Raw genomic sequence first — 26655 nt, forward strand, 5'->3', positions numbered from 1 at the left:
ACTGAGATATAAACACGCATGTGCGTGCCGACGCGCTCACTCTTACAATTACATGCACATGCGTATAGACACGCAGAGACATGCACACATACACTGAGAGATATGCTTAGATACTACACAAAGCTACCCCCCCCCCCCACCCCCACCCTTCCCACACACATCGACACACAATGCACGACACAGTTCACAGGAGAAACTCAATGCAGCACGAATCATGCAACACAATGTGGTGCATGACAATACAATGCGAGTACCCTGCAATAATTTACAACAACAACAACAGTATCAGTATCAGTATCAGTAGCTCAAGGAGGCGTCACTGTGTTCGGTCAAATCCATATACGCTACACCACATCTGCCAAGCCAGATGCCTGACCAGCAGCGTAACCCAACGCGCTTAGTCAGGCCTTGAGAAAATGAATAAATTAAATTAAATTAAATTTTTAAAAATAAAAATAAAATAAAGTAAAAAAAAAATTAAATAATTATTTTTTTTAATTAATAATTTTAAAAAATAATTAAAAAAAGAATAGTAATAACAATAATAAAAAATAAATAAATAAATAAACAAACAAAAACAAAAACCATACAAAGCATAAAGTAATACAACAGAGAATAAACGGGTGCAACAACACTCAGTTTGAGATAGACACAAAAGTAATACAATAAAAATATAAATGATAAAGTGTTGTAACAAACGTATTGAGACAGACACACAGTGTTGATATCAGTGCAGGGTTTCCGTCTGAATCATGACAGTTTCAGTCTTTTTATATTTTCAGGAATTAGACAATAAAGATGCTGTATCACTCACTCCGAATTGGCGTATCAAAAGCACCAACATGAACAGTCTGGCTGACAAAATATGTGTGTGTGTGTGCGCGCGCGCGCGCGCCTATCAGAATGAACTTCTGCAGAATTTTGCCAAAGGGCAACCCACTTTGGTTACTGTGGGTTCAGTCTTTTTCAGTATGCAAAGTGCGTGCTGCGCACGGGACCTCGGTTTATCGTCTCATTCGAATTACCAAACGCTCAGATTGTTTTTTTCCAGTCAAACGTGGGGGGGAAAAAATTTTAAAAAATTCGAGAGGCGCGGGAATCGAACTCCGACCCTCATGAACACTGTACTGGCAGCTGAGCTTTTTGCCACCTTCCTCCTAAACCCTTTCAGTGTTCCCCGGCCCTAAATCTTTTCAGTGACAGTTTAAGTCGTAAAATATTTTACTGATGGCGATGGCTTGGAAACTACTGAGTCATTGTGAACTCGGGTGAAAGTGCGAGGTGTGACTGTTCGCACGACCCATGGCTCAACGAACACACTGAGGTGTGAAGAAGACCGACAGCTCAAAGAACGTGCCGAGGTGGGAACAGGTTGCAAGAACGAAACAGGTTGCTATCAAACTCGCGCAACACAGCAGCCGCGCGTGCTGCCACATGGACCAAAGCCTGTAAAGAAGCCGCCAAAACCTTTCATCCCCCCCCACCTTCTCCCTCCCTCCCTCCTCTCTCTCGGCTCTCTCCATCTCCATATGAATCTTTATCCTCCCACCCATCCCCCACAAACACACACACACACTGGACTCCGTTCCCTCCCTCCTTCCCTCCTCTCTCTCTCTCCATCCCCCTATGAATCTTTATCCTCCCACCCATACCCCTCTACACACACACACACACACACACTGGCACACACACTCCCACCTTTCCGTTCAATCCTCTTCCCACCAGGGCCACTTCTCCCTCCCACACAGGCACACACCCACACAACAATGGCCTAGCAGTAAATCCTTGCAGCCATCCGCAAACTATTGCAATTCAATGGACGAGCGCTCGGCCCCGATGATAGTGCTTATCTCCCTTTGGTCAGCCCCCCCCCCCAAAGCCTTCCCGAATCCCCGCAGCGGTCGCCTCCCCTTCACAGGTGCGCGACTCGAGCTTCGCAAGGTGCCTTGGGGTGACCGTAAAGCTCTCGTAAAAGATCAGCTTACGCCCCTTCAAAGGCAAGAAGCCGGCAACAGGTCTGTCTGCCCCCCCTCCAGACCACAAAGGAAAGGTGCTGGGGGTGTTGTTTGTGTGGGAGGGGCTGGTCATCACCAGCGGGGGATCATGTTCTAGGGGGATGGTCATCGCAGTGGTCTCCCAGCCCTCCCTCCTTTTTGTTCCCACTTAAGACCCTCGGTGGCCGTGTGATGGGTTCTCTTGTGATGGGGTTCTCGTCTGATGGCTTCTCCTCCAGGGCCCATAACGCGTGGCCAAGGCGTAACACTGAGGCCCCCCTGTCTTCATTAGACGTCGATCACCAACTGTTGTGTGGGGACTTCAAAGCGGGAGAGTTATGGGAAAACAGTGGGGCAGCCGAGACCCAAGGGTTTGATTTGAGGGACTCAGGGACTGGTCAGTGGGGGGGATGATCCCCTTGTCGGCGGGGAGGCCGAAAAGGGGGGTGGAGGGAGGAATCTGATAAACGTCTGGGCCCGGGCCTTTGTTCCCTTTTTCCTCTGACCATCCCTTCCTGGCTGGGTCCGCGGCTTTAAAGACAAGAACTGGAACAGAATCAGAACGCACGTGTGCGTCGTTTGAATTGGCTAGCCTTGCTTAGAAACGTGGCCGTTATAAACAGGTTCAGTGAATTCGTTTGATAGGATCGAAGAATTCGTGTTTACCACTGAGAAACCGCAGTTGAATTTGAATTAACAGAGACAGACAGACAGACAGACAGAGACAGAGAGGGAGAATCTGAGATTCTGGTTTAGCGTCGACATCCATCTTCGGTGTGGCCAAACTGGGAATAAATACCATAGTTCCAGGAAAACTGGACTGAGGGGGACCATCTAACTTTACACTGATACTGATACACACACACACACACACACACACACACACACACACACACACACACACAGAGAGAGAGAGAGAGAGAGGATTTTATAGTCGACTAGACTGTCAGTTATACCCATTGTCTTTTTACTGACTATCTGATTGTATGCATTGTTGAATTTCTCATAAATTTTATCTCTCCCTCTCTCTTAAAAAAAATAAAAAAAAATAAAATAAAATAAAGACGCTTTAAAGCGACTGAATTACAGCTTAGATCAACTGAATAATATACATTCGAAACTTGCAGTTGGCAAAAAAAAACAAAAACAAAACAAAACAAAAACAAACAAATATATAACTTCACTAAGGCAGACGGACAACAGAACATAGATCACGAAACTAGCTGAACGTCGTTTTCTGCTTTACAATTATGAATATCAAACCTGGTGGAAAAGTCAAGTCAGCCCAAGACATCTTTATTGTCTCCGAAGAAAAAGTTCACACGTGGTCTTGTTGCTCATGCTCATTAGTAGTACAACAATAAAACTTGCATTTAAAAGACATCAGTGCATGTGCATCCATGCACGCACTTCCATTCATGCACAACATATTAAACAGACACAATAATCAAATCAGTACTGATAGAAATACCAAGCAAAACAGCGAAACAGAAACACGGCATTAGATTACAACAGTAAAATGAACATATTTACTTCTTATAGTTCCCCCACCCCACCCCCACTCCGCTTTTTTTTACTTGTGAGTTTTAGGCGAGTTCAGTGCTGCACATGTGTTTTGAATGTTATGATTTACTTTCAGAATCGGGAGGAAAAGTACATTTTATCAATGAGAAATATCCCAACCCCCACCCCAACCGCCCAAAAGCAACCGTGAACAATGAAACGATCTGCAATAATATTATTACGTCAGCAAACTCCGTCGCTGACCACAATCGATCAACTGTGAAAGACCGATGCTTGTCGGAAAGACAGATAACTTTTCTTTTTTGGAAAACCGAAACAATTACTGTGTCAAAGATATCCGGTCTGCGCAGTCAGAGCGGGTAGCTGCGCAGTCAGAGCGGGAACTGAGCTGGTGCAGTTTGGTTGCTGTGTGGAAATCAAGACTGTTGAGTAAGACTTGTTTCAGTCATTTATTCCTAATTAGATTTCTGTGTTGATGAATTGAAATGATAAGATTGGATCATTGTGACCGTTGAGCAATATTGTGAGTGTGATAATCAGTTTATAATCAGTTGCCCGCTCTTCAGGTTTGTGGTTTCAGGCACTGAGGACGAAAATAGCTCAGGCTTGAGTTGGTTTTCAAAGTAACGTCAAGAGACAGATGCTGTACTTATAAAAAAAGAAATATAAAGTGTTCAAGGTTGTTTAGTATCATTTAGTGTAGACTAAAGTAGCCGGTTCAGCTAATGGATTTGGGGCTACATGAAAAAAAAAAATTTGTTGAATAGTAATTGCAAAATTTTAGATCTATTCAAGTTTCGTCTATCAGTCAACACACAAATTACACAAGAGCGACGCAAAAGAAAAAGGAAAAAAAAAAAAGTTAAATAGAGGCATATAGGGAAACGTGTTGGAACAATCAACTAACATAATAACTTGTGTCCCGAAAAGATGTGTCATGACCGACTGTACGCTAACCATGTATACAGCACAGCTCAGTCCTGATGCTTCCATCCCCGTCCTTCTATCCCCCAATCCCCACTCTACTCCATCACCCCACTCCTCTCCACCACCTCACCTTCCCTACGCCCCGCCCCCCACTCCCCCATCCACCCCCCACAATCCACAACACTACACACCTTCACTTGCAGTAATGGTCAGCAGTTACTCTAGTGATGATGATTGTTTTGCACTGTCCATCAGCTTGCATACAGATGCATAAGACTAAGAGCCACATAAAGAGCTTTTCTTATTTGTATTTCTTTTTATCACAACAGATTTTTCTGTGTGAAATTCGGGCTGCTCTCCCCAGGGAGAGCGCGTCGCTACACAACAGCGCCACCCTTTTTTTGTATTTTTTCCTGTGTGCAGATTTGTATGTTTTTCCTATTGAAGTGGATTTTTCTACAAAATTTTGCCAGGAACAACCTTTTTGTTGCCGTGGGTTCTTTTACGTGCACTAAGTGCATGTTGCACACAGGACCTCAGTTTATCGTCTCATCCGAATGACTAACATCCAGACCACCACTCAAGGTCTAGTGGAGGGGGAGAAAATATCAGCAGCTGAGCCGTGATTCAAACCAGTGCACTCAGATTTTCTTGCTTCCTAGGTAAGGCGGACGCGTTACCTCTAGGCCAACACTCCACCTTTAGGATAGCGGCCTTACTGAAATATAAATATTTTAATTATTTGGTGGTGGGGTGTGTGTGTGGGCTTTGGGTGGGTGGGTGGGTAGTGATGGTGGTAGATGGTAAAATGTTCGAGGACATTGGAAGTTAAGCTTTTAGGTCCATCTCGGGTCTCTTTGTCTGTTGTCTGATTATAGAAAGATAGAAACAGTATTTTTCCTTTTTTGTTTTTGCTATTTTGGTCAGGAAGGGGTGTTGCTGTTAGGTTACAATTCACATATGCACTTACTAAGTCTCATGCTTAAAGGTATGTAGAGCACTCCATAGTTAAAATGCTTGTCTTCATTATTCTGTTTTACATACTTAATTACTGAACTAGGAATATATGAAAACTTTGGATATGATTCATTACTTTATTTCTGTTATGGGAATTTACAAAAGTAAACCTGGTATTGAGCATGTCTATACAGATTTGCATTGTGGGAACATTATCAGGCTGTGGTCCTTTTAATTTCAGTTCTGGCATGAACTTTACAGTGGATGTCTTCTAAAAAAAAATTATTCAGCTAAAGATAGTAAAATTTGGTTTATTTATTATAAAAAGAAAAGAAAAGGAAAAAAAGTCAAAAACACATGAGCATGCACTGATTTGCAAGAAGGTAGAAAATCCTTATATCGGCCCCCCCCCCCACCCCTACCCTCCACAAGATATTAACCTACAGTTGTATACATATACATGATATAGTACCATTGCTCGAGTGCTACACAAATGCTGTCATTGTAACATCCATACACTACCATTGACTGCTACACTGAAGTCCTGTCATACTAGTAACGTTCATACACTGCTATTGAATGCTACACTGAAATCCTGCTATGACAGAAAGGACGCATCAAGCTATGCTTGTTTTTTTTCCACAGAAGTGACGCATCGTTAGGTCAGCCACAATGGAGGACTGGCGGCATATGACAAGGAATTTCTTCAGTGTCAAGGTCTGTTGAGATGACAGTATTGCATGATTTGTCTCTGGATCTCTGCTGTTGTATCATGTGATGACTGTTGACAGTGCCTTGTTATTTGCCCTGTGATTGCTGTTGTATTAAGTGATAAGTGTTGAATTGACGGTGTATGCCTCTCTGCTGCTGTATCCATGAAGTGATGACTGTTGAGGTGACAGTGTTGTGTGAGTTGTCTCTGGGTCTCCACTGCTGTATCAGATGATGACTGTTGAATGGACTGTGGTTTGTTCTGGTTTTGAGGTTTGTTTTTCCAGTCTGTCACAAGAACTGGAAAAAGGTTAAAATAGGGGATCTGTGTGAGAGACATTGTGTGAGATTGTGTGTCTGCATGCAGGCATAGAAGTGAGCACCAGTTTCATTGGCGCTTGGAATTGGACAGATGTTTGCATCTGTTCAGCAGAATTCAGATTGAATTGATCGTTGGACAGATGTTTACATCTTTTAAACAGTTGATTCGATCGATGGCTCAGTTTAATAGTGTTCCCAGGTTACGAGGCAAACAAAAACCAAAATTGTTTTCCAAAGACTGTGTGAGCAGTATCAATCAAAGTTGACATACCAACAAAAAGTAAGTCATTTGTACCACCATAGTTCCATAGTCAGATCTCAAACCAAGGTTCATTCACTCCTAAGAAACCTCTGCACTCTACCCAAGCGCTGTGATTAAGTAGGAGGAAGGTGGTAGAATGGTTAAAATGCTTATCTGCCAACACAGAATCTGTGAGGGTCTGGGTTCGAATCCCGCTCTCACCCTTTCCTCCAAGTTTGACTGGAAAATCAAACTGAGCATCTAGTCAATCGGATGAGACTATAAACTGAGGTCCAGTGTGCAGCATGCACTTGGCGCACAGAAAAAGAACCCATGACAATGAGAGTGTTGTCCTCTGGAAAAATTCTGCAGAAGAAATCCACTCTGGTACACAAATATATATGTGCATTCACTCAAGGCCTGGCTGAGCGCATTGGGTTGTGCTGCTGCTCAGGCATTTGCCTGGCAGATGTGGTGTAGTTTATATAGGATTTGTCCAAACACAGAGATGCCTCCTTGAAAAACTGAATCTGTAAGTCTGGTGAAGCAAAGCACCGCAGTGTGGGTTGGTCACATTGTGCTGATCATGCATGCAGTTTGCACTGCACCACCTGTATGTCAGTTGTGACAAGCTATACTCACAGTTGTATGAGGAGCACCCCTCAGTTGCAGTGTGTGTAATTTGATGACTCACGAATGTCTAAGTGGTGGGATAAAAATTGACACATGTATAATAGCTCATTCACAGATCAGAGCGAACGTGGGAGGAAGTCACAGCCCACCAACTCGGGAGAACATGATAGCACATGTCAAAGTGGGCGTTGACACTTGTGAATAGCTGCTGTAGGTGTGAGGCAATGATGAAGTGACTCTGTGCGTGTGTGTGTGTGTGTGAGAGAGAGAGAGAGAGAGAGACTATGAGAAAGTGTGTGTGTGTGCGTGAGAGAGACTGAGAGAGAGACAGAGACTATGAGAAAGCGTGTGTGAATGTGTGAGAAAGTGTGTGTGTGAGTGTGCGTTAGAGATTCATGCAGTATGTTTATGATTTTTGCAATGTGTTTGTGTTTCATTGTGTTGTCGTTTCTCACTGATTGAGATCACTTCTTACAATATGCATGGTCATAGTGGTGCTTACCATACTGTGTGCAGTGGTAATTCTTTGACTTGTTTGTCAGAAGAATAACTTAGTTATCATTTATTGTGCCTAGGGCCAACCATGTTGACATGTATATGCATCTGGAACTTCAGCTGTGTGTGTGTGTGTGTGCTTGGAAGTTTGTCTCTGCACATGCTTGTTGGTGTAAGCTATTTTGTACTTGAAATTGAATGTATAGATTATGTACAACTTTTATGAGCTCCTTGCCTAGAGGTGTGAGCTTCAGTCTGCATTATTATCTTGAGTATTATTATTATTATAATCGTTATCCTTCTTCTCCTTCTTCATCGTCACCTTCTTTTTTCTTTGCTGCCATTATCTGCACAGTTCCAGTAGCATTACTACCATGCTGCTCATTTTGAATCCCCCATACACAGCCACACTCACATTCATCTGTTGCAGTCCTTGCATGGGCAGTCCACAGGGAATCATCAAGGTTAGGTTGCCAGGAGGCCACACACCGGAGGAGACCCTGCACTGCTGCTGAGTCACTTTGGTGGTGTAGCGCCTGTTCTGATATAACATACTTAGGGCTTCACTTACTAAACCCCATACTGACGACAGTAATAGCTTAGTCACAGATCCAGACTGAGCATCTCCCCCAGAGTGAAGACTACCACCACATCCCTCCAGTGAGAGTCTCAGATGAATCTGCTGACACTGAAGACAAGACTCACCCCAAACACAGAAATTGAGCATGATCAAAACTGAGGTCACTGTGATAGCAGGGCATGAAAGGCCACAAAATCTGTGACAATTTATTTCATAGATGATGAAGGTGAAGGAGGAGGGTGATACTGTTATGGAAGTCCATTGTAGGTTTGGGACTACGTGACAAGTCTGTATTCCATGCTTCCTTTCATAATGATATCCCAGCGTTAACCAGGCCTGAGATATACACTCAGTGCTGGTCAGGAAATTAGAGCAACACACCCAAAGACGCATCTATGGAGTGGATGATACTCGATTGTGTGGTCCCAGTCTTCCCATTAAGTCTATTGAACACTTGGGTCTAGGTAGGAACTGGCATTGGGCTGTAAAAACTCACCTCGTCTGGGAGTTATACCCCTGTCTTTCCAGCCGTAAGTCCGAGACACTAACCACTTGGCCACAGCAGCTGGTTTCTTCTTGTTCTGCTTCTTCTTCTTGTTGTGGTGATGAGTTTCCTGTGTTTGATGACAGAATGGTGTGCAGTTTGGTGCAGCTGCAACTGGCCCTGTACCCACAGTGGATTTTGAGGAGGAAAAAGGTTAGCGCTGAGTGGTGTTCTGTATGCCTGTTTTTATTCATATGATTATGTGTATTATAGTTATGTTTGTGTTCAGGTTACTTTTGTTGCTTTTAAACCCTCTGTTGAAAAATGGACTTGTTATAGTTATGTTTGTGTTCAGGTTACTTTTGTTGCTTTTAAACCCTCTGTTGAAAAATGGACTTGTTATAGTTATGTTTGTGTTCAGGTTACTTTTGTTGCTTTTAAATCCTCTGTTGAAAAATGGACAGACTTGTGAACAGGAGGTACATCCTAAGTTTATGTGCCTTCTGATTGTGCTTGTGCTGAAGTCTGACTGTACTTGTGCCTGAATCTGACTGTACTTGTGCCTGAATCTGACTGTCCTTCCACCTGAATCTGACTGTTCTTGTGCCTGAATCTGACTGTATTTGTGTCTGACTGTACTTGTGTCTGAATCTGAGTGGACTAATGCCTGAATCTGACTGTACTTGTGCCTGAATCTGACTGTTCTTGTGTCTGAATTTGACTGTACTTGTGTCTGAATCTGACTACTGTCTGAATCTGAGTGGACTAATGCCTGAATCTGACTACTTGTACCTGGATCTGACTGGACTTGTACCTGAGACTGACTGGACTTTTACTTGAATCTGACTGTACTTGTGCCTACGTACAACTGTTCGTGTTCTAACAGTACTTGTGTCTGAATCTGACTGTATGTGTGCCTGAATCTGAGTGGACTAACACCTGAATCCGAGTGGACTAGTGCCTGAATCTGAGTGGACTAACACCTGAATCCGAGTGGACTAGTGCCTGAATCTGACTACTTGTGCCTTAGTCTGAGTGTAATTGTGTCTATGTCTTGACTGTACTTGTGTCTGAATCTGAGTGGACTAATGCCTGAATCTGAGTGGACTTGTGCCTGAATATGATAGGACTTGTGGCTGGATATGGATATGACTGGACCTGTGCCTGGATATGACAGGACTTGTGCCTGGATATGGATATGACTGGACTTGTGCCACCTGGATATGACAGGACTTGTGCCTGGATATGACAGGACTTGTGCCTGGATATGGATATGACTGGACTTGTGCCACCTGGATATGACAGGACTTGTGTCTGGATATGACAGGACTTGTGCCTGGATATGGATATGACTGGACTTGTGCCACCTGGATATGACAGGACTTGTGCCACCTGGATATGACAGGACTTGTGCCTGGATATGACTGGACTTGTGCCTGGATATGGATATGACTGGACTTGTGCCACCTGGATATGACAGGACTTGTACCTGGATATGACAGGACTTGTGTCTGGATATGGATATGACTGGACTTGTGCCTGGATATGGATATGACTGGACCTGTGCCTGGATATGACAGGACTTGTGCCTGGATATGACAGGACTTGTGTCTGGATATGGATATGACAGGACTTGTACCTGGATATGACAGGACCTGTGCCTGGATATGACAGGACTTGTGCCTGGATATGACAGGACCTGTGCCTGGATATGACAGGACTTGTGCCTGGATATGACAGGACTTGTGCCTGGATATGACAGGACTTGTGCCTGGATATGACAGGACTTGTGTCTGGATATGGATATGACAGGACCTGTGCCTGGATATGACAGGACCTGTGCCTGGATATGACAGGACCTGTGCCTGGATATGACAGGACTTGTGCCTGGATATGACAGGACTTGTGCCACCTGGATATGACAGGACTTGTGCCTGGATATGACAGGACTTGTGCCGAATATTATTTTCCACTTTGTTTTTCGGGTCCAACAGGATCAGTGTGGACAGTGTTTTCAGCCTTGTGTGGTTGACTGGGCTGCTAGCAACAATGACAATAGATAAATAAATCATCTTGTCAATTACATACCCAGTCTCACTTCCCTTAAAAAAAAAAAAAGTGCAGAAAACCTGAACCAAAGAATCAAACAAAGCATGCCCAATAAACCCAGGCTAATCTGATCATTCCAACCCAAACTGACCCCAGCCAGATTCAGTTCATTCCAACCCAGCTGTGTCGGAGTTAGTGTATGTTCATGCTTCCATAACCTGTTAATCACTGACTTGGATTGCAGGGTCTTTAACCCCGAGGCTGCCTATATGCATGCGTGTGAATGACTGGTGCGAAAGCACTTTGATTTGTCTCTGTACAAGATTCAGCACTATGTAAATACCGTTATTATTATTATATGATGAGATAACTCGTCAGTGCAAGCATGTACGCTTCGCTGCCACAATGATGAGATAACTCGTCATTGAAATATTCTGACTTTTCCCTGGTTTGCATTCAGTTCGTTGACAAAAATACTGGTAGCTTTAGGTTGGGGAATCTTTCTAGATTCTATTCATAGCTAGAAACACCATGTATGTCATGATGCAGTTCTTTATTTGAACGTTACGGTTGGGTTACAGGCCCAAGTGTTTGCCTGACTCCTCTCCTGGCTAGCTCAACAAAATGTAGGACTGACACCATGCTCAAGACATGCGATCATGGCAAACTAAATCAACCAGGATTGCTTTCATTAGCTGATGCTCAAAAAGAATTGAAGCCTAAATTCGAAGAAGACAGTAATGAACATTTATAGGAGTATTTGATAGAAAATAAAGGGAGTGATCAAGAGAGTGGCCAAGATACGACTATCAGTAAGTGATGCTGGCTGTACAGCTGTAGGAGACAACAGGAAGTGACCGAATTACTAGCAGGACGCAGTGTGAGCGATTTTCTTGGCACTCAGCCAGTGCAGTCTGATGAGAACTGGATAAACTGACCGTGTGAGAGGGGTGAAGAGGAGGGGGGGTAGATACTGAGGGGGCGTGGCCTCACATCCATAATCACTTGGAGAAGTCACGGTGCATTGTGTATCTGTCTCCTTTTTAAGAATTTTTTATTGTTGTTCTACTAAGATTTTGTGTGTGCATATATCCATTTGTCCAGAAAATATATTTTAGTGCAAATTACCTGACTGATGTTTGTAATGAACAAGTTGAAAATGTGACAAAAAACAAAACACTGATTTCAAAACAATAGCATGTCACTGAAAATATATAAAATGGGAAAAGATCACGTGTTTTATATTCTTTATTCATTTACCTTTCAGAAAATATATACTTTTATGGGTCTTTCTCCAGTAACAAAGAGCACATAATTTTTTGAAAATTTATACCCCTTTTTTGCGAAAAAAAACCCCTGGCAAATAGATTTCACTTAAATCTTATTTTCCTGGCAACAAAAGGGTTAACATGCAATATTTGAAGAAGAAAAAATGCAGTAATTGTATTTTTTTGTGTTGATATGCCATGTGTTTTTTGTTTCTAGACAGCTATGAAGAGGCATCACTTCTACAGAAACTGCTTCACAAGCAGCTGGTGACGTCCAACACAGACATTGAGGATTTGCGGAAAGACCCCAACAACCCCTTGCATTCTGTCAAGTCCTTTGATGCCCTGAATCTGTCAGTGTGCACTTTGATGTTCTGGAACTGTCAGTGTGCTGTATGATGTTCTGAAACTGTCAGTGTGCACTTTGATGTTCTGAAACTGTCAGTGTGCTCTGTGATGTTCTATGGTCAGTGTGCTCTATGATGTTCTGAAACTATCAATGTGCTCTATGATATTCTGAAACTATCAGTGTGCTCTATGATGTTCTGAAACTGTCAGTGTGCTCTATGATGTTCTGAAACTGTCAGTGTGCTCTATGATGTTTTACGGTCAGTGCGCTCTTACACTTTCTAAAACTGAATAACAAGTATTGTCAGGATGATGATAACAGAGGTATTGTAAAGATGGTGATGATGGTAGAGGTATTGTAAGGATGGTGATGGTGATGATAACAGAGGTATTGTGAGGATGGTGATGATGACAGGTATTGTAAGGATGGTGATGATAACAGAGGTATTGTGAGGATGGTGATGATGACAGGTATTGTAAGGATGGTGATGATAACAGAGGTATTGTAAGGATGGTGATGATAACAGAGGTATTGTGAGGATGGTGATGGTGATGATAACAGAGGTATTGTGAGGATGGTGATGATGACAGGTATTGTAAGGAGGGTGATGATAACAGAGGTATTGTAAGGATGGTGATGATGACAGGTATTGTAAGGAGGGTGATGATAACAGAGGTATTGTAAGGATGGTGATGATAACAGGTATTGTAAGGATGGTGATGATAACAGAGGTATTGTAAGGATGGTGATGATGACAGGTATTGTAAGGATGGTGATGGTGATGATCACAGAGGTATTGTAAGGATGGTGATGGTGATGATAACAGAGGTATTGTAAGGATGGTGATGATGACAGGTATTGTAAGGATGGTGATGGTGATGATCACAGAGGTATTGTAAGGATGGTGATGGTGATGATAACAGGGGTATTGTAAGGATGGTGATGATAACAGAAGTATTGTAAGGATGGTGATGATAACAGGTATTGTAAGGATGGTGATGGTCTTGATAACAGAGGTATTGTAAGGAGGGTCATGATAACAGAGGTATTGTATGGAGAGTGATGATAACAGGTATTGTAAGGATGGTGATGATAACAGACGTATTGTAAGGAGAGTGATGATAACAGGTATTGTAAGGATGGTAATGGTGATGATAACAGGTATTGTAAGGAGAGTGATGATAACAGGTATTGTAAGGATGGTAATGGTGATGATAACAGAGGTATTGTAAGGATGGTGATGGTGATGATAACAGAGGTATTGTAAGGATGGTGATGATAACAGGTATTGTAAGGATGGTGATGGTAACAGAGGTATTGTAAGGATAGTGATGATAACAGAGGTATTGTAAGGATGGTGATGGTGATGATAACAGAGGTATTGTAAGGATGGTGATGGTGATGATAACAGAGGTATTGTAAGGATGGTGATGATAACAGGTATTGTAAGGATGGTAATGGTGATGATAACAGAGGTATTGTAAGGATGGTGATGGTGATGATAACAGAGGTATTGTAAGGAGGGTGATGATAACAGGTATTGTAAGGATGGTAATGGTGATGATAACAGAGGTATTGTAAGGATGGTGATGATAACAGAGGTATTGTAAGGATGGTGATGATAACAGAGGTATTGTAAGGATGGTGATGATAACAGGTATTGTAAGGATGGTGATGATAACAGAGGTATTGTAAGGATGGTGATGATAACAGGTATTGTAAGGATGGTGATGATAACAGAGGTATTGTAAGGATGGTGATGATAACAGGTATTGTAAGGATGGTGATGATAACAGAGGTATTGTAAGGATGGTGATGATAACAGGTATTGTAAGGATGGTGATGATAACAGAGGTATTGTAAGGATGGTGATGATAACAGGTATTGTAAGGATGGTAATGGTGATGATAACAGGTATTGTAAGGATGGTGATGATAACAGGTATTGTAAGGATGGTGATGATAACAGAGGTATTGTAAGGAGGGTGATGATAACCGAGGTATTGTAAGGATGGTGATGATAACAGGTATTGTAAGGATGGTGATAACAGAGGTATTGTAAGGATGGTGATGATAACAGGTATTGTAAGGATGGTGATGATAACAGAGGTATTGTAAGGAGGGTGATGATAACAGGTATTGTAAGGATGGTGATGATAACAGAGGTATTGTAAGGAGGGTGATGATAACAGGTATTGTAAGGATGGTGATGATAACAGAGGTATTGTAAGGAGAGTGATGATAACAGGTATTGTAAGGATGGTAATGGTGATAACAGAGGTATTGTAAGGATGGTGATGGTAACAGAGGTAATAGGGAGTGTGTGCAGCCGGCTTTTGTCATGGACTTTTTGTCGCTCGCAGAGTGTGGGAAGTAGGTCATATGACAACATGCGCAACCCACCACTGTAACTGGCTTCTTTGGATGTGCACTGTTTTTATTCGGACAACTTTTCGGCAGAATTTATAAATGGGTCAGTTCAAATGTGTAATAGCAGATACATGAAAAGAAACATGCTCAAAGTAAATATAGAAGAATAAGGCAAATAATGGGTGTAATTATAAAACCAAATATATATCTTATAAGCTTTCAAAAATAGTGGCCGAAAATGTTCAAAATCCTTTTGTCAGGACAGCAATTTCCACGACGACATTCTAACCTTTTACTGACCTGGAATAAAAGAAAATGGAGATGTGCTTGCGCACGGGGTTCTTGCTAAAAATAGCAAGGGAACCACGACTAAAATCTGATGAAAGTGGGCCTGTACTCCCTCCCTATTGCAAGGATGGATGGTGATGGTCATGATAACGACTTTGTGAGTGTTTCAGGCGGCCCCAGCTGCTGAAGGGAGTGTACAGGATGGGGTTCAACGCTCCCTCCAAGATCCAGGAGACGGCGCTCCCTGCCCTTCTGGCTGAACCGTACGTTTCTTCTCTGCGTCCTTTTTTCTTTGTATCTGTCTTCAGGGGCTACAACTCCTGCCTTTGTTTCTCTCTGTTGTTCTTTCTTTTTGTCTTCAGGGGCTACAACTCCTGCCTTTGTTTCTCTGCGTTGTTCTTTCTTTCGGTCTTCAGGGTTTACAACTCCTGCCTTTGTTTCTCTGCGTCATTTTTTCTTTCAGTTTTCAGGGGCTACAACTCCAGCCTTTGTTTCTCTGCGTTGTTCTTTCTTTCGGTCTTCAGGGTTTACAACTCCTGCCTTTGTTTCTCTGCGTCATTTTTTCTTTCAGTTTTCAGGGGCTACAACTCCTGCCTTTGTTTCTCTGCGTTGTTCTTTCTTTGTCTTCAGGGTTTACAACTCCTGCCTTTGTTTCTCTGCGTCATTCTTTGTCTTCAGGGTTTACAACTCCTGCCTTTGTTTCTCTGCGTTGTTCTTTCTTTCGGTCTTCAGGGTTTACAACTCCTGCCTTTGTTTCTCTGCGTTGTTCTTTCTTTCGGTCTTCAGGGGCTACAACTCCTACCTTTGTTTCTCTGCATCGTTTTTTCTTTCAGTCTTCAGGGTTTACAACTCCTACCTTTGTTTCTCTGCGTTGTTCTTTCTTTCGGTCTTCAGGGGCTACAACTCCTACCTTTGTTTCTCTGCATCGTTTTTTCTTTCAGTCTTCAGGGGCTACAACTCCTACCTTTGTTTCTCTGCATCATTTTTTCTTTCAGTCTTCAGGGGCTACAACTCCTACCTTTGTTTCTCTGCATCATTTTTTCTTTCAGTTTTCAGGGTTTACAACTCCTACCTTTGTTTCTCTGCATCATTTTTTCTTTCAGTCTTCAGGGGCTACAACTCCTACCTTTGTTTCTCTGCATCATTTTTTCTTTCAGTCTTCAGGGGCTACAACTCCTACCTTTGTTTCTCTGCATCGTTTTTTCTTTCAGTCTTCAGGGTTTACAACTCCTACCTTTGTTTCTCTGCGTTGTTCTTTCTTTCGGTCTTCAGGGGCTACAACTCCTACCTTTGTTTCTCTGCATCATTTTTTCTTTCAGTCTTCAGGGTTTACAACTCCTACCTTTGTTTCTCTGCGTTGTTCTTTCTTTCGGTCTTCAGGGGCTACAACTCCTACCTTTGTTTCTCTGCATCGTTTTTTCTTTCAGTCTTCAGGGTTTACAACTCCTGCCTTTGTTTCTCTGCGTTGTTCTTTCTTTCGGTCTTCAGGGGCTACAACTCCTACCTTTCTATATGTTGGTCTTTCTTTCTGTCTTCAGGGACAACAACTTCTGCCTTCATTTCTCTACCTTGTTCTGTCTGTCGGTCTTCAGGGGCTACAACTCCCACCTTCACTTTCCTGTGTCATTCTTTCTGTATGTTTATTTTGTACATTGTTCTTTCTTTCTGTTTTCAGGGGGTACAGTTCCTGCCTTTAGTTTCATATAAATATTGATAGTAGCATTATTTTACTTATTTCTGTATTTATTTGTTTCATTTCTTTACTTACTGTTTATGAATAAGTTATTTGATACATACGATAATATGGTTCATCAGCGGTCATGTTAAAATGAAGTGCAACGTTGTGAGCACAGCATAGGCTTTAAGCTTGTTGATGCTCCTTTGTCTGTGTTTGCATTGTAATCATGTGTACTGTTGAACAGTTAAAGATTATTTAAAACTAACTCCTGCCTTCATTTCTCTACGTTCTGTATAAGAGTTGACAGGAGTTAGCATCTTTGTGTGATGTGACTGGCGTGTTGCAGACCCATCAACATGATTGCTCAGAGTCAGAGTGGCACAGGGAAAACCGCGGCCTTTGTTCTAACCATGCTGAGTCGGGTGGATGTCACAAAGTCCTATCCACAGGTGGGATGTCATCTTTACCTGTTCGTTTGGTTGGTTTGAATAGCAGATGAGGAGTGTAGCATGCATTAGTCTGCATACTCTGACACTTCCTTGAAACTGAAACTAAATAATGAAATGTGGAAGTGTGTCTGCATTCAGCTTTATGTATGTCATTGTATACATATGCATGCATTATGTATATGTGTGTGTGTGTATTTATATATGTGTGGAAGTAAGGTCAAGGGCATAGCTCTTGCTACTGGTACCATGTAACCCAGTTCTACATGCCACATGTGAAGTCTCCCAACGATGGACCAAGTGGAGGAGGAAACCTTTCCCAACAGCTGTTACAGCAGAAGAGGATGACCAAAGGGCAGGGGGAGCTCTTATCCTTGGCTGGAAGTCGTCCTAAGAGACGAAACACCAAAGAAAAAATCTGCACCTGCCTTTTGTTGCAGTGGGTTCTTTACGTGCACTAACTGCATGCTGCACACAGGACCTCTGTTTATTGTCACATCCGAATGACTAGCATCCAGACCACCACTCAAGGTCTAGGGGAGGGGGAGAAAATATCAGCGGCTGAGCCATGATTCAAACCAGCGCGTTCAGATTCTCTCGCTTCCTAGGCAGACGCATTACCTCTAGGCCATCACTCCACATTGTGTGTGTGTGTGTGTGTATTGTATGTGTGTGTGTATAAATTGTGTGTTGTGTATGTGCACAGTGTCTGTGTTTGGCGCCCACCTATGAGCTGGCCCTGCAGATCGGACAGGTGATAAAGAAGATGGCCTACTACATGGACAACCTGACCATTGGCTATGCCGTGCGGGGCAAGAGAAGTGAGACCTGAATCACTTTTATTCCTCTTGTGATTGTTGCGTCCGTCCATCGTCTTGAGTTTCTTTATTTTTATTTATTGTATTTTATATGCCAGGGTGACAGTGTTTCTCATGAAGACAGATATCACATGAGTCAGGTCATAAAGGAGATGACAGGTTGGACTCCAGACACTGAGAGCTCAGTCCTGTTGTTTTTTTGTTTTTTTCCTCCTCTTGTTTTATCCATCCACTGTCTCAAGTTTCTTTATTTTTGTATATTTTATTTTAACTTCTGGGTGGCGGTGTTTCTCACCAAGACAGATATCACATCAGTAAGGTCATAAAGAAGGTGATAGGTTGGACTCCAGACTCTCTACACATACAAAACAGCAAACATGACAATATGGCAAGAGACATCCACCAAGGAAAGGTTTTTGACAGTCAGTTGACAGGCCACAGTGGCCCAGAGCACTGAGGGCTACCAGGACAACCAGACACACAAACTGGTTTGTACCACCAGCCATCTGTTCAACAGTGGCAGGAAAAGATTGGGCTGGCTCAGGTCTTCTTCTGTAGTTTGTGTTTTTCCACCAATATATAACTATAATGTTGGGCACCACACACATGTGTGGATGCTGTGCTCCACCAATGTGTGATTGTCGGGACACAACACATGTGTTGTTCCACCATTGTATAACTGTAATGTTAGACACTACACATGTATATGGCCTTTCATGCCCTGCTCTCATGGTGACTTCAGTTTTGATACCCCTCACTTCCATGCCAGGGGTGAGTCCTGTCAAGGTCTTCGCTGTCAGCACGTTTTTGGAGGGACTGTTGTAGGCGGGACGTTATGGCAGCCTCCACTCTGGTGGACACTCACTCAGTCTGGCTCCGCAACTAAGTCATTATTGTCATCAATAGGGGGCCTAGCAGGTGGTGTGCTTAGTATGTTAAATCAGAACAGGCACTACTGAACAACACCAAAGTGACTCAGCAGTAGTGCTGGGTCTCCTCTAGTGTGTTGCCACCTGGCAGCCTAAAATGAGTGGTTCCCTGTGAACTGCCAGCACTGGGACTGGGACAGATGAAGCGGGGTGTGGCTGTGTACAGGGGTACTGGGAATGAGTGGCATGGGAGTGATGCCACTGAAATGATGCAGATGATGGGGCAGCAAAAGAAATAATAATAATAAAATGTAGGTTTATATAGTGCAGTACCCCCATCTCAGATGGGGCTCACCGCGCTTCATAATAAAAAAAGAAAAAAAAGAAATTTATGACTAAGTGTCGTAAAATATGTACAAAGTCTACAAAGTTTAACATGACAATGGCTAAGATATGCATATGTAAGACTGACATGATAAAAGATATATATATATATATGTACACACACACACATACATATACATACACATATATATGCACACATATGTATATATATATACACATATATACATAAATACATACACATACATACACACACACACACACACACACACACACACACACACACACACACACACACACACACACAAACCCCCCCCAAAAAAGTACAGCTATAATGAGGGACACGACTCCTGTGTGTGTGTTTCAGTGGGCCGGAGTGTGGTGCAGGACCATGTGATCATTGGCACCCCGGGCACCGTCCTGCACTGGATCCAGCGACACAACCTGTGCTCAATGGACAAGATCCGCGTCTTTGTGCTGGACGAGGCCGACGTCTTGATCTCCATTCAGGGCTACAAGGACCAGTCCACTCGCATAAAGAGGTGGGTCAGCTTGGGGGGGATATACGGGGATGGGTGTGTGTGGTTGGGTGGGAGTGTGTGTGTGTGGTTGCATGGGTGTGTTTGTGGCGTGGTGGATAGTGTGTTTATTTTGCTGGAGATATTGGAGTAAGTGAGCACATTGACAGTTGAGTGTGGTGTTTATTTTGCTGGAGATATTGGAGTAAGTGAGCACCTTGTCAGTTGAGTGTGGTGTTTATTTTGCTGGAGATACTGGAGTAAGTGAGCACATTGACAGTCAAGTCTGGATATAATGTGTGTGTGTGTAGATGGTGTGTTTATTTTGATGGAGATACTTGAGTAAATGAGCACCTTTACAGTCAAGTCTGGATATAATGTGTGTGTGTGTGTGTGGATGGTGTGTTTATTTTGATGGAGATACTTGAGTAAATGAGCACCTTTACAGTCAAGTCTGGATATAATGTGTTGTGTGTCTGTGTGGATGGTGTGTTTATTTTGATGGAGATACTTGAGTAAATGAGCACCTTTACAGTCAAGTCTGGATATAATGTGTTGTGTGTCTGTGTGGATGGTGTGTTTATTTTGATGGAGATACTTGAGTAAATGAGCACCTTTACAGTCAAGTCTGGATATAATGTGTGTGTGTGTGTGTGGATGGTGTGTTTATTTTGATGGAGATACTTGAGTAAATGAGCACCTTTACAGTCAAGTCTGGATATAATGTGTGTGTGTGTGTGGATGGTGTGTTTATTTTGATGGAGATACTTGAGTAAATGAGCACCTTTACAGTCAAGTCTGGATATAATGTGTTGTGTGTCTGTGTGGATGGTGTGTTTATTTTGCCGGAGTTGCTGGAAGTAAATGAGCACCTTGTTAGTCGAGTCTGGATATAATGTGTTGTGTGTGGCAGGGAGGAAGGGGTGTTTACTTTGTTAGAGGTACTGGAGTAAGTGAGCACCTTGACAGTTGAGTCTGACCATTGATCATTCTGTTGTAGTTGTTGTTGCTGCAGCCCAGTCATGTGTGCTGTTCCATTGGTGTGAAACCATTTACAGCATAGTCTTTTGTGAAGGACTATGACTCTCAAACTAGGAGGCAAAATTGCACTGGTTCTTAGTGCTGCAGCCTTGTGGGCTAGTTGGCCTTTGGGAACCATCCCAACGCCAACTGTCCTAAAACCCTCTTGGCCGAGAGAGTGGGGATGTAACTTGGGCAGGACACTCTCCACTGTAATTAAATTCTAGCCCAAATAGTCAGAACAGCAGTTGCCTCCTCTGCTGTTCTGATGGTCATAGTCGGACACGACTGACTGTCAGATACTCCACACTGCTGAGCCACCCCTCCCACACACACACACCCTGCTTCATCTGTTGCCTTCCATCTCTGTGCCTACTGTTCACAGGCGATTTGAGGTGCTGGAGCTGTTTGACCCTGCTGTGTTGGCAGCTGTTCTCCATGTTCAGGGGTGTTCATGCTGCTTGTGTTTTTGTTTCCATAACCCACCAAACACCTACATAGATTACAGTATCTTTAACATATGCATTGGATCTTCTGCATGTGTGCACAGGAAGTGAGTTCAGACATTAAGGTCTGCTACATTTGTTTGTCAGGTGATATTGGAAAAATCTCCACCCTTAACCCCACCGGAAGCTTTGACTGGGATTCAAACTTAGGACCCTCGGACTAAAAGTCCCAAGGCTTTAACCATGAGGCTGTTTGTTGCACACTGACGCAGGCACCTGAGTAGTGACTGTTCAATGCTGCTGTTCTTGAAGGGAAAGGAGGAAGTTGGCAAATTATTATGGAGTAGAAAGGGGTCTTCTGCCTCATGTATGTTCATTTGAATAGTGTTTTTGTAATCCAGACACATCAAACTAACTGTTGAGAGTCTGTTTGTGTGAATTGAACCAAAGTCCGGTGAAGGAAAATCGGAACATATGCAGGATTTCAGTAGACGTCTTATAGGCACGATGGCAACATTTTTGTAGGACGTCAGCTGACGTTTTATAGGCACTCAGCTGTTGTGCCCTCTGTGTGTTGCAGACACCTGAGTGGTGACTGTCAGATGCTGCTGTTCTCGGCCACCTATGATGACCAGGTGATGGACTTTGCGTTTCGCCTGATCCCCGACCCGGTGACCATCCGCCTGCGCCGTGAGGAGGAGTCGTTGGACAACATCCAGCAGTTCTACGTCCGCTGCCACAGCCTGCAGGACAAGTATAGTGCCATCTGCAACATCTACGGCTCCATCTCTGTGGGGCAGAGCGTGATTTTCTGTAAAGTGAGTATGTGGTGTGTGTGTGTGGTGTGTGCATTGTATATGCTTTGAAGTATCAGAAGTACACGACAGCCTCACTAATAACTCGTGAAATGTCACCACGTCAGCGTTATATAAACACAACACAGCAAAAATGGTAACTCCGAAAACCGGCATCATGATGTTTCAGAAGCATGCATCAATAACAATAAAAATGTTCACAATGATGACATTCCAGAAGCACACGACAGCAATAATAACAATACACATGATCATTTTAACAACATTTACAGCAACAATGACAAAAATGGTCACCATGATGACGTTCCAGAAGCACACGACAGCAATAATAACAATAGACATGGTCATATTAACAACGTTTACAGCTACAATGATAAAAATGGTCATCATGACGACTTTTCAGAAGCGGAGGACGGCGGCCTGGCTGGTGGAGCAGATGGTGAAGGACAGCCATGCGGTGGCGCTGCTGACAGGGGAGCTAAGCATCGAGGAGAGAGCCGACGTCATCAACCGCTTCCGGGAGGGCAAGGAGAAGGTACTCATCACCACCAACGTCTCCGCCAGAGGTCAGTGGGCGTTGACGGCATTGTCACCTTGCCGGTGTGGAAGGTGTGTATGTGGAGTGGGGGGTGGTGTGGGCATGGAAAGCTTCTAGGCCCCATGTCATCAGGGGAGGAGGGGTACAAGTAAAGTCTTTGGGACCCACTTCATTATAAGGGAGGAGGGGTTGTTGGGGATGCATCGAAAGCCTGTAGGACCATTTCATTCGGGGAGGGGCATGAGGAAGGTCTGTGGGACCAACTTCATTATAAGGGAGGGTGAGTTGTTGGGGATGCATTGAAAGCCTGTAGGACCATTTCATTCGGGGAGGGGCATGAGGAAGGTCTGTGGGACCCTCATCATTAGAAGGGAGGATGGGTTGTTGGGGATGCATCGAAAGTCTGTAGGACCATTTCATTCAGGGAGGGGCATGAGGAAGGTCTGTGGGACCCTCATCATTATAAGGGAGGGTGAGTTGTTGGGGATGCATCGAAAGTCTGTAGGACCATTTCATTCAGGGAGGGGCATGAGGAAGGTCTGTGGGACCCTCATCATTATAAGGGAGGATGGGTTGTTGGGGATGCATCGAAAGTCTGTAGGACCATTTCATTCAGGGAGGGGCATGAGGAAAGTCTGTGGGACCCTCATCAAATTAAGGGAGGATGGGTTGTTGGGGATGCATCGAAAGTCTGTAGGACCATTTCATTCGGGGAGGGGCATGAGGAAGGTCTGTGGGACCCACATCATTTTAGTGGGGGGAGAGGGGGGGGGATATACACAAACCCAGGGCTGCCTTCATGAAACGTAGCATCAAAAAAATGAGAGGCACTTGAAACTTTAGTTTTATTAGAGGGTTTTGATAAACATTGCATGTTTTTATGCAATTCTTTATTTTCTATGGGTGCTTTGTGTTACACTTGTTGCCATATCAGTGTTGTAACAATTAAAAAGACTTTTCTACTTTGTTGCGTTTTCTTTTCACTAATAAGACTGAATGATCAAAACAGCTCCTGGAATACCACTGCAAAAGCATGACAGCATTAATAAAAGTAAGTCTCACCCCCCACCCATGTCTTGTCTGTGTTCCCTCTCCAGGTATCGACGTGGTGACGGTGACGGTGGTGGTGAACTTTGACCTGCCGGTCAGCATGGACATGACAGCGGACTGCGAGACGTACCTGCACCGCATCGGGCGAGCGGGTCGCTTCGGCAAGAGGGGTCTGGCAGTCAACCTGGTGGACAGCCAGCAGTCCATGGACGTCCTCTGGGCCATCCAGGAACACTTCGGTCAGTCACATTTCCTGTCCAGTTTTCAGTTTAGTTTCTCAAGGAGGCGTCACTGCATTCGGACAGATCCATATGCGCTACACCACATCTGCGAGACAGATGTCTGACAGCAGCATAACCCAAAGCGCTCGTTAGGCCTTGAGTGCATGCTTGTATATTTGTGTACCTATCAGAGTGGATTTCTTTTTACATGATTTTGCCAGAGGACAACACTCTCGTTGCCATGGGTTCTTTTTCAGTATGCCAAGTGCGCGCTGCACATGGGACCGTGGTCTGTCATCTCAGTCTGAAAGACTACACGCTCAGTTTGTTTTTTCAGTCAAACTTGGGAGAAAGGTTGAGAGCGGGATTAGAACACACACCCTCACGGACTCTCTATATTGGCGTCTTAACCCTTCCTCCACCTTGAGTGCTTGCGCGTGTATTTGTGTATGAATGATGATGAACGATAAGGATACTTTTATAGTGCCGCTCCTCGGTCAGTGTGTTGTTTTCCCGGGTTGTGTTTGTAATAATGTTGTTTGAATGTGTCTGTGTTGTATAGTCATTGTTGTAGCCAGTGTGTTGTTTTTCCCTGGTCATGTGTGTAGCAGTGTTGTTCAAATGTGTCTGTGTTGTATCGTCATTGTGTTGCAGCCGCTGTGTTGTTTTTCCCAGGATGTGTATGTAACAGTGTTGTTTGAATGTGTCTGTGTTGTATAGTCATTGTTTGGTCATGTGTGTAACAGTGTTGTTCAAATGTGTCTGTGTTGTATCGTCATTGTGTTGCAGCCGCTGTGTTGTTTTTCCCAGGATGTGTATGTAACAGTGTTGTTTGAATGTGTCTGTGTTGTATAGTCATTGTTGTAGCCAGTGTTGTTTTTCCCTGGTCATGTGTGTAGCAGTGTTGTTTAAATGTGTTGTATAGTCATTGTGTTGTCATTCCTAGGTTGTGTGTGGAATGATGTTGTTAGAATGTGTTGTATTGTCATTGTATTATAGCCAGTGTGTTGTTTTTTCCCAGGTCGTGTGTGTGACAGTGTTGTTTGAATGTGTTGTATAGTCACTGTGTTGTAGCCAGTGTGGTGTTTTTCCCAGGATGTGTATGTAACAGTGTTGTTCAAATGTGTCTGTGTTGTATCGTCATTGTGTTGCAGCCGCTGTGTTGTTTTTCCCAGGATGTGTATGTAACAGTGTTGTTTGAATGTGTCTGTGTTGTATAGTCATTGTGCTGTAGCCAGTATGTTGTTTTTCCAAGGTCATTTGTGTAACAGTGTTGTTCAAGTGTGTGGGTGTTGTTTAGTCATTGTTGTATCCAGTGTGTGGTTTTTCCCAGGTCGGGTGTAACAGTGTTGTTTGAATGTCTCTGTTGTATAGTCATGCTGTTGTTTTTCCCAGGTTGTGTGTGTGACAGTGTTTTTTGTATTTGTATAACTCTTTTTATCACAACAGATTTGTGTGTGTGAAATTCAGGCTGCTCTCCCCAAGGAGAAAGCGTCACTACACTGACAGCGCCACCATGACATGACATGAAAGTTTTTGAATGTGTTGAACAGTCATTGTAGCCAGTGTGTTGTTTTTCCCTGGTCGTGTGTGTAACAGTGCAGTTTGAATGTTTTGTTTCGTCTTTGTGTTGTAGCCATTGTGTTGCTTTTTCCCAGGTTGTGTGTGTGTGTAACAGTGCAGTTTGAATGTGTTGTATAGTCATTGTATTGTAGCCATTGTGTAGCTTTTTTCCAGGTTGTGTGTGTAACCGTGTAGTTTGAATGTGTTGTATAGTCATTGTGTTGTAGCCATTGTGTAGCTTTTTTCCAGGTTGTGTGTGTAACCGTGTAGTTTGAATGTGTTGTATAGTCATTGTGTTGTATAGTCATTGTGTTGCTTTTTCCCAGGGTGTGTGTGTAACAGTGTAGTTTGAATGTGTTGTATAGTCATTGTGTTGTAGCCATTGTGTAGCTTTTTCCCAGGGTGTGTGTGTAACAGTGTAGTTTGAATGTGTTGTATAGTCATTGTGTTGTAGCCATTGTGTTGCTTTTTCCCAGGGCGCACCATTGAGAATCTGGATACAGATGATCTGGACGCGGTGCAGAAGATAGACAACTGATAGCTGATGCCGGAAGTGCCTGTCGCAGCCGTCATCAGTGGTTTTTTTCTTTAACATATCAGCAAGAAAAAGCCATTTTTTCTGTGATGATTGTTATCCGAGTTTTGGATTGTACTTTTGTATTTGTATTTCTTTTCATCACAACAGATTTCTCTGTGTGAAATTCGGGCTGCTCTCCCAAGGGAGAGCGCGTCGCTACACTACAGTGCCACCCATTTTTTTTGTATTTTTTTCCTGTGTGAAGTTTTGTTTGTTTTTCCTATCAAAAATTTTCCTTTTGGAGAGAAAATGATTTTTTTTTCTGATGTCCCATCACAGACATTGATTTCCTGAAAATCAGTTTGAAAAAAATCATGAATGTGTTTGGTTAATTTTAGAGAAGGGGAGTTAGTAGTTTGTTGACATTTTTGTTTTGTTTCTCTATGTTGTTGGCTGTACATGTTATTGTCCTTCAAGAGGTAGACTGTGTGGGCGCATTTTTCATGACTTGTGAGATGTGTGGAAAATTCAGGGAGAGTGTTCTGTAGGGTCTGTTAGGTGAAGTGGGAATGATGAGTCATTTCACCGAATAGCCAGGTGTCGCTTCCAAAATAGCCGTGTCTC

General features: G+C 43.3%; 1 protein-coding gene across 1 annotated transcript; it reads left to right on the forward strand.

Annotated features, from left to right (window-relative positions):
* Window positions 1–6107: 6107 nt before the first annotated feature.
* On the forward strand, window positions 6108–26163 carry LOC143301922 (ATP-dependent RNA helicase DDX19A-like). Its single transcript, XM_076616366.1, has 11 exons — window positions 6108–6119; window positions 9014–9080; window positions 12402–12537; window positions 15361–15453; window positions 17215–17317; window positions 18021–18135; window positions 19711–19885; window positions 21908–22145; window positions 22546–22708; window positions 23778–23969; window positions 25991–26163. Exons 4-11 carry the CDS (start codon window positions 15392–15394, stop codon window positions 26050–26052), a joined length of 1110 nt encoding a protein of 369 aa, XP_076472481.1. The 5' UTR covers window positions 6108–6119; window positions 9014–9080; window positions 12402–12537; window positions 15361–15391; the 3' UTR covers window positions 26053–26163.
* Window positions 26164–26655: the final 492 nt, after the last annotated feature.

Source organism: Babylonia areolata, chromosome 28, assembly GCF_041734735.1.
Source record: "Babylonia areolata isolate BAREFJ2019XMU chromosome 28, ASM4173473v1, whole genome shotgun sequence".
In the NCBI taxonomy this organism is placed as follows: domain Eukaryota; kingdom Metazoa; phylum Mollusca; class Gastropoda; order Neogastropoda; family Buccinidae; genus Babylonia; species Babylonia areolata.

Bases quoted from the DNA above. Each gene is read 5' to 3' on its own strand.
- LOC143301922 (XM_076616366.1), top strand. From the start codon at position 15,392: ATGGGGTTCAACGCTCCCTCCAAGATCCAGGAGACGGCGCTCCCTGCC. The intron at 19,886-21,907 runs GTGGGTCAGCTT...TGTGTGTTGCAG, and splicing joins CAGTCCACTCGCATAAAGAG to ACACCTGAGTGGTGACTGTC. The intron at 23,970-25,990 runs GTCAGTCACATT...GCTTTTTCCCAG, and splicing joins GGCCATCCAGGAACACTTCG to GGCGCACCATTGAGAATCTG.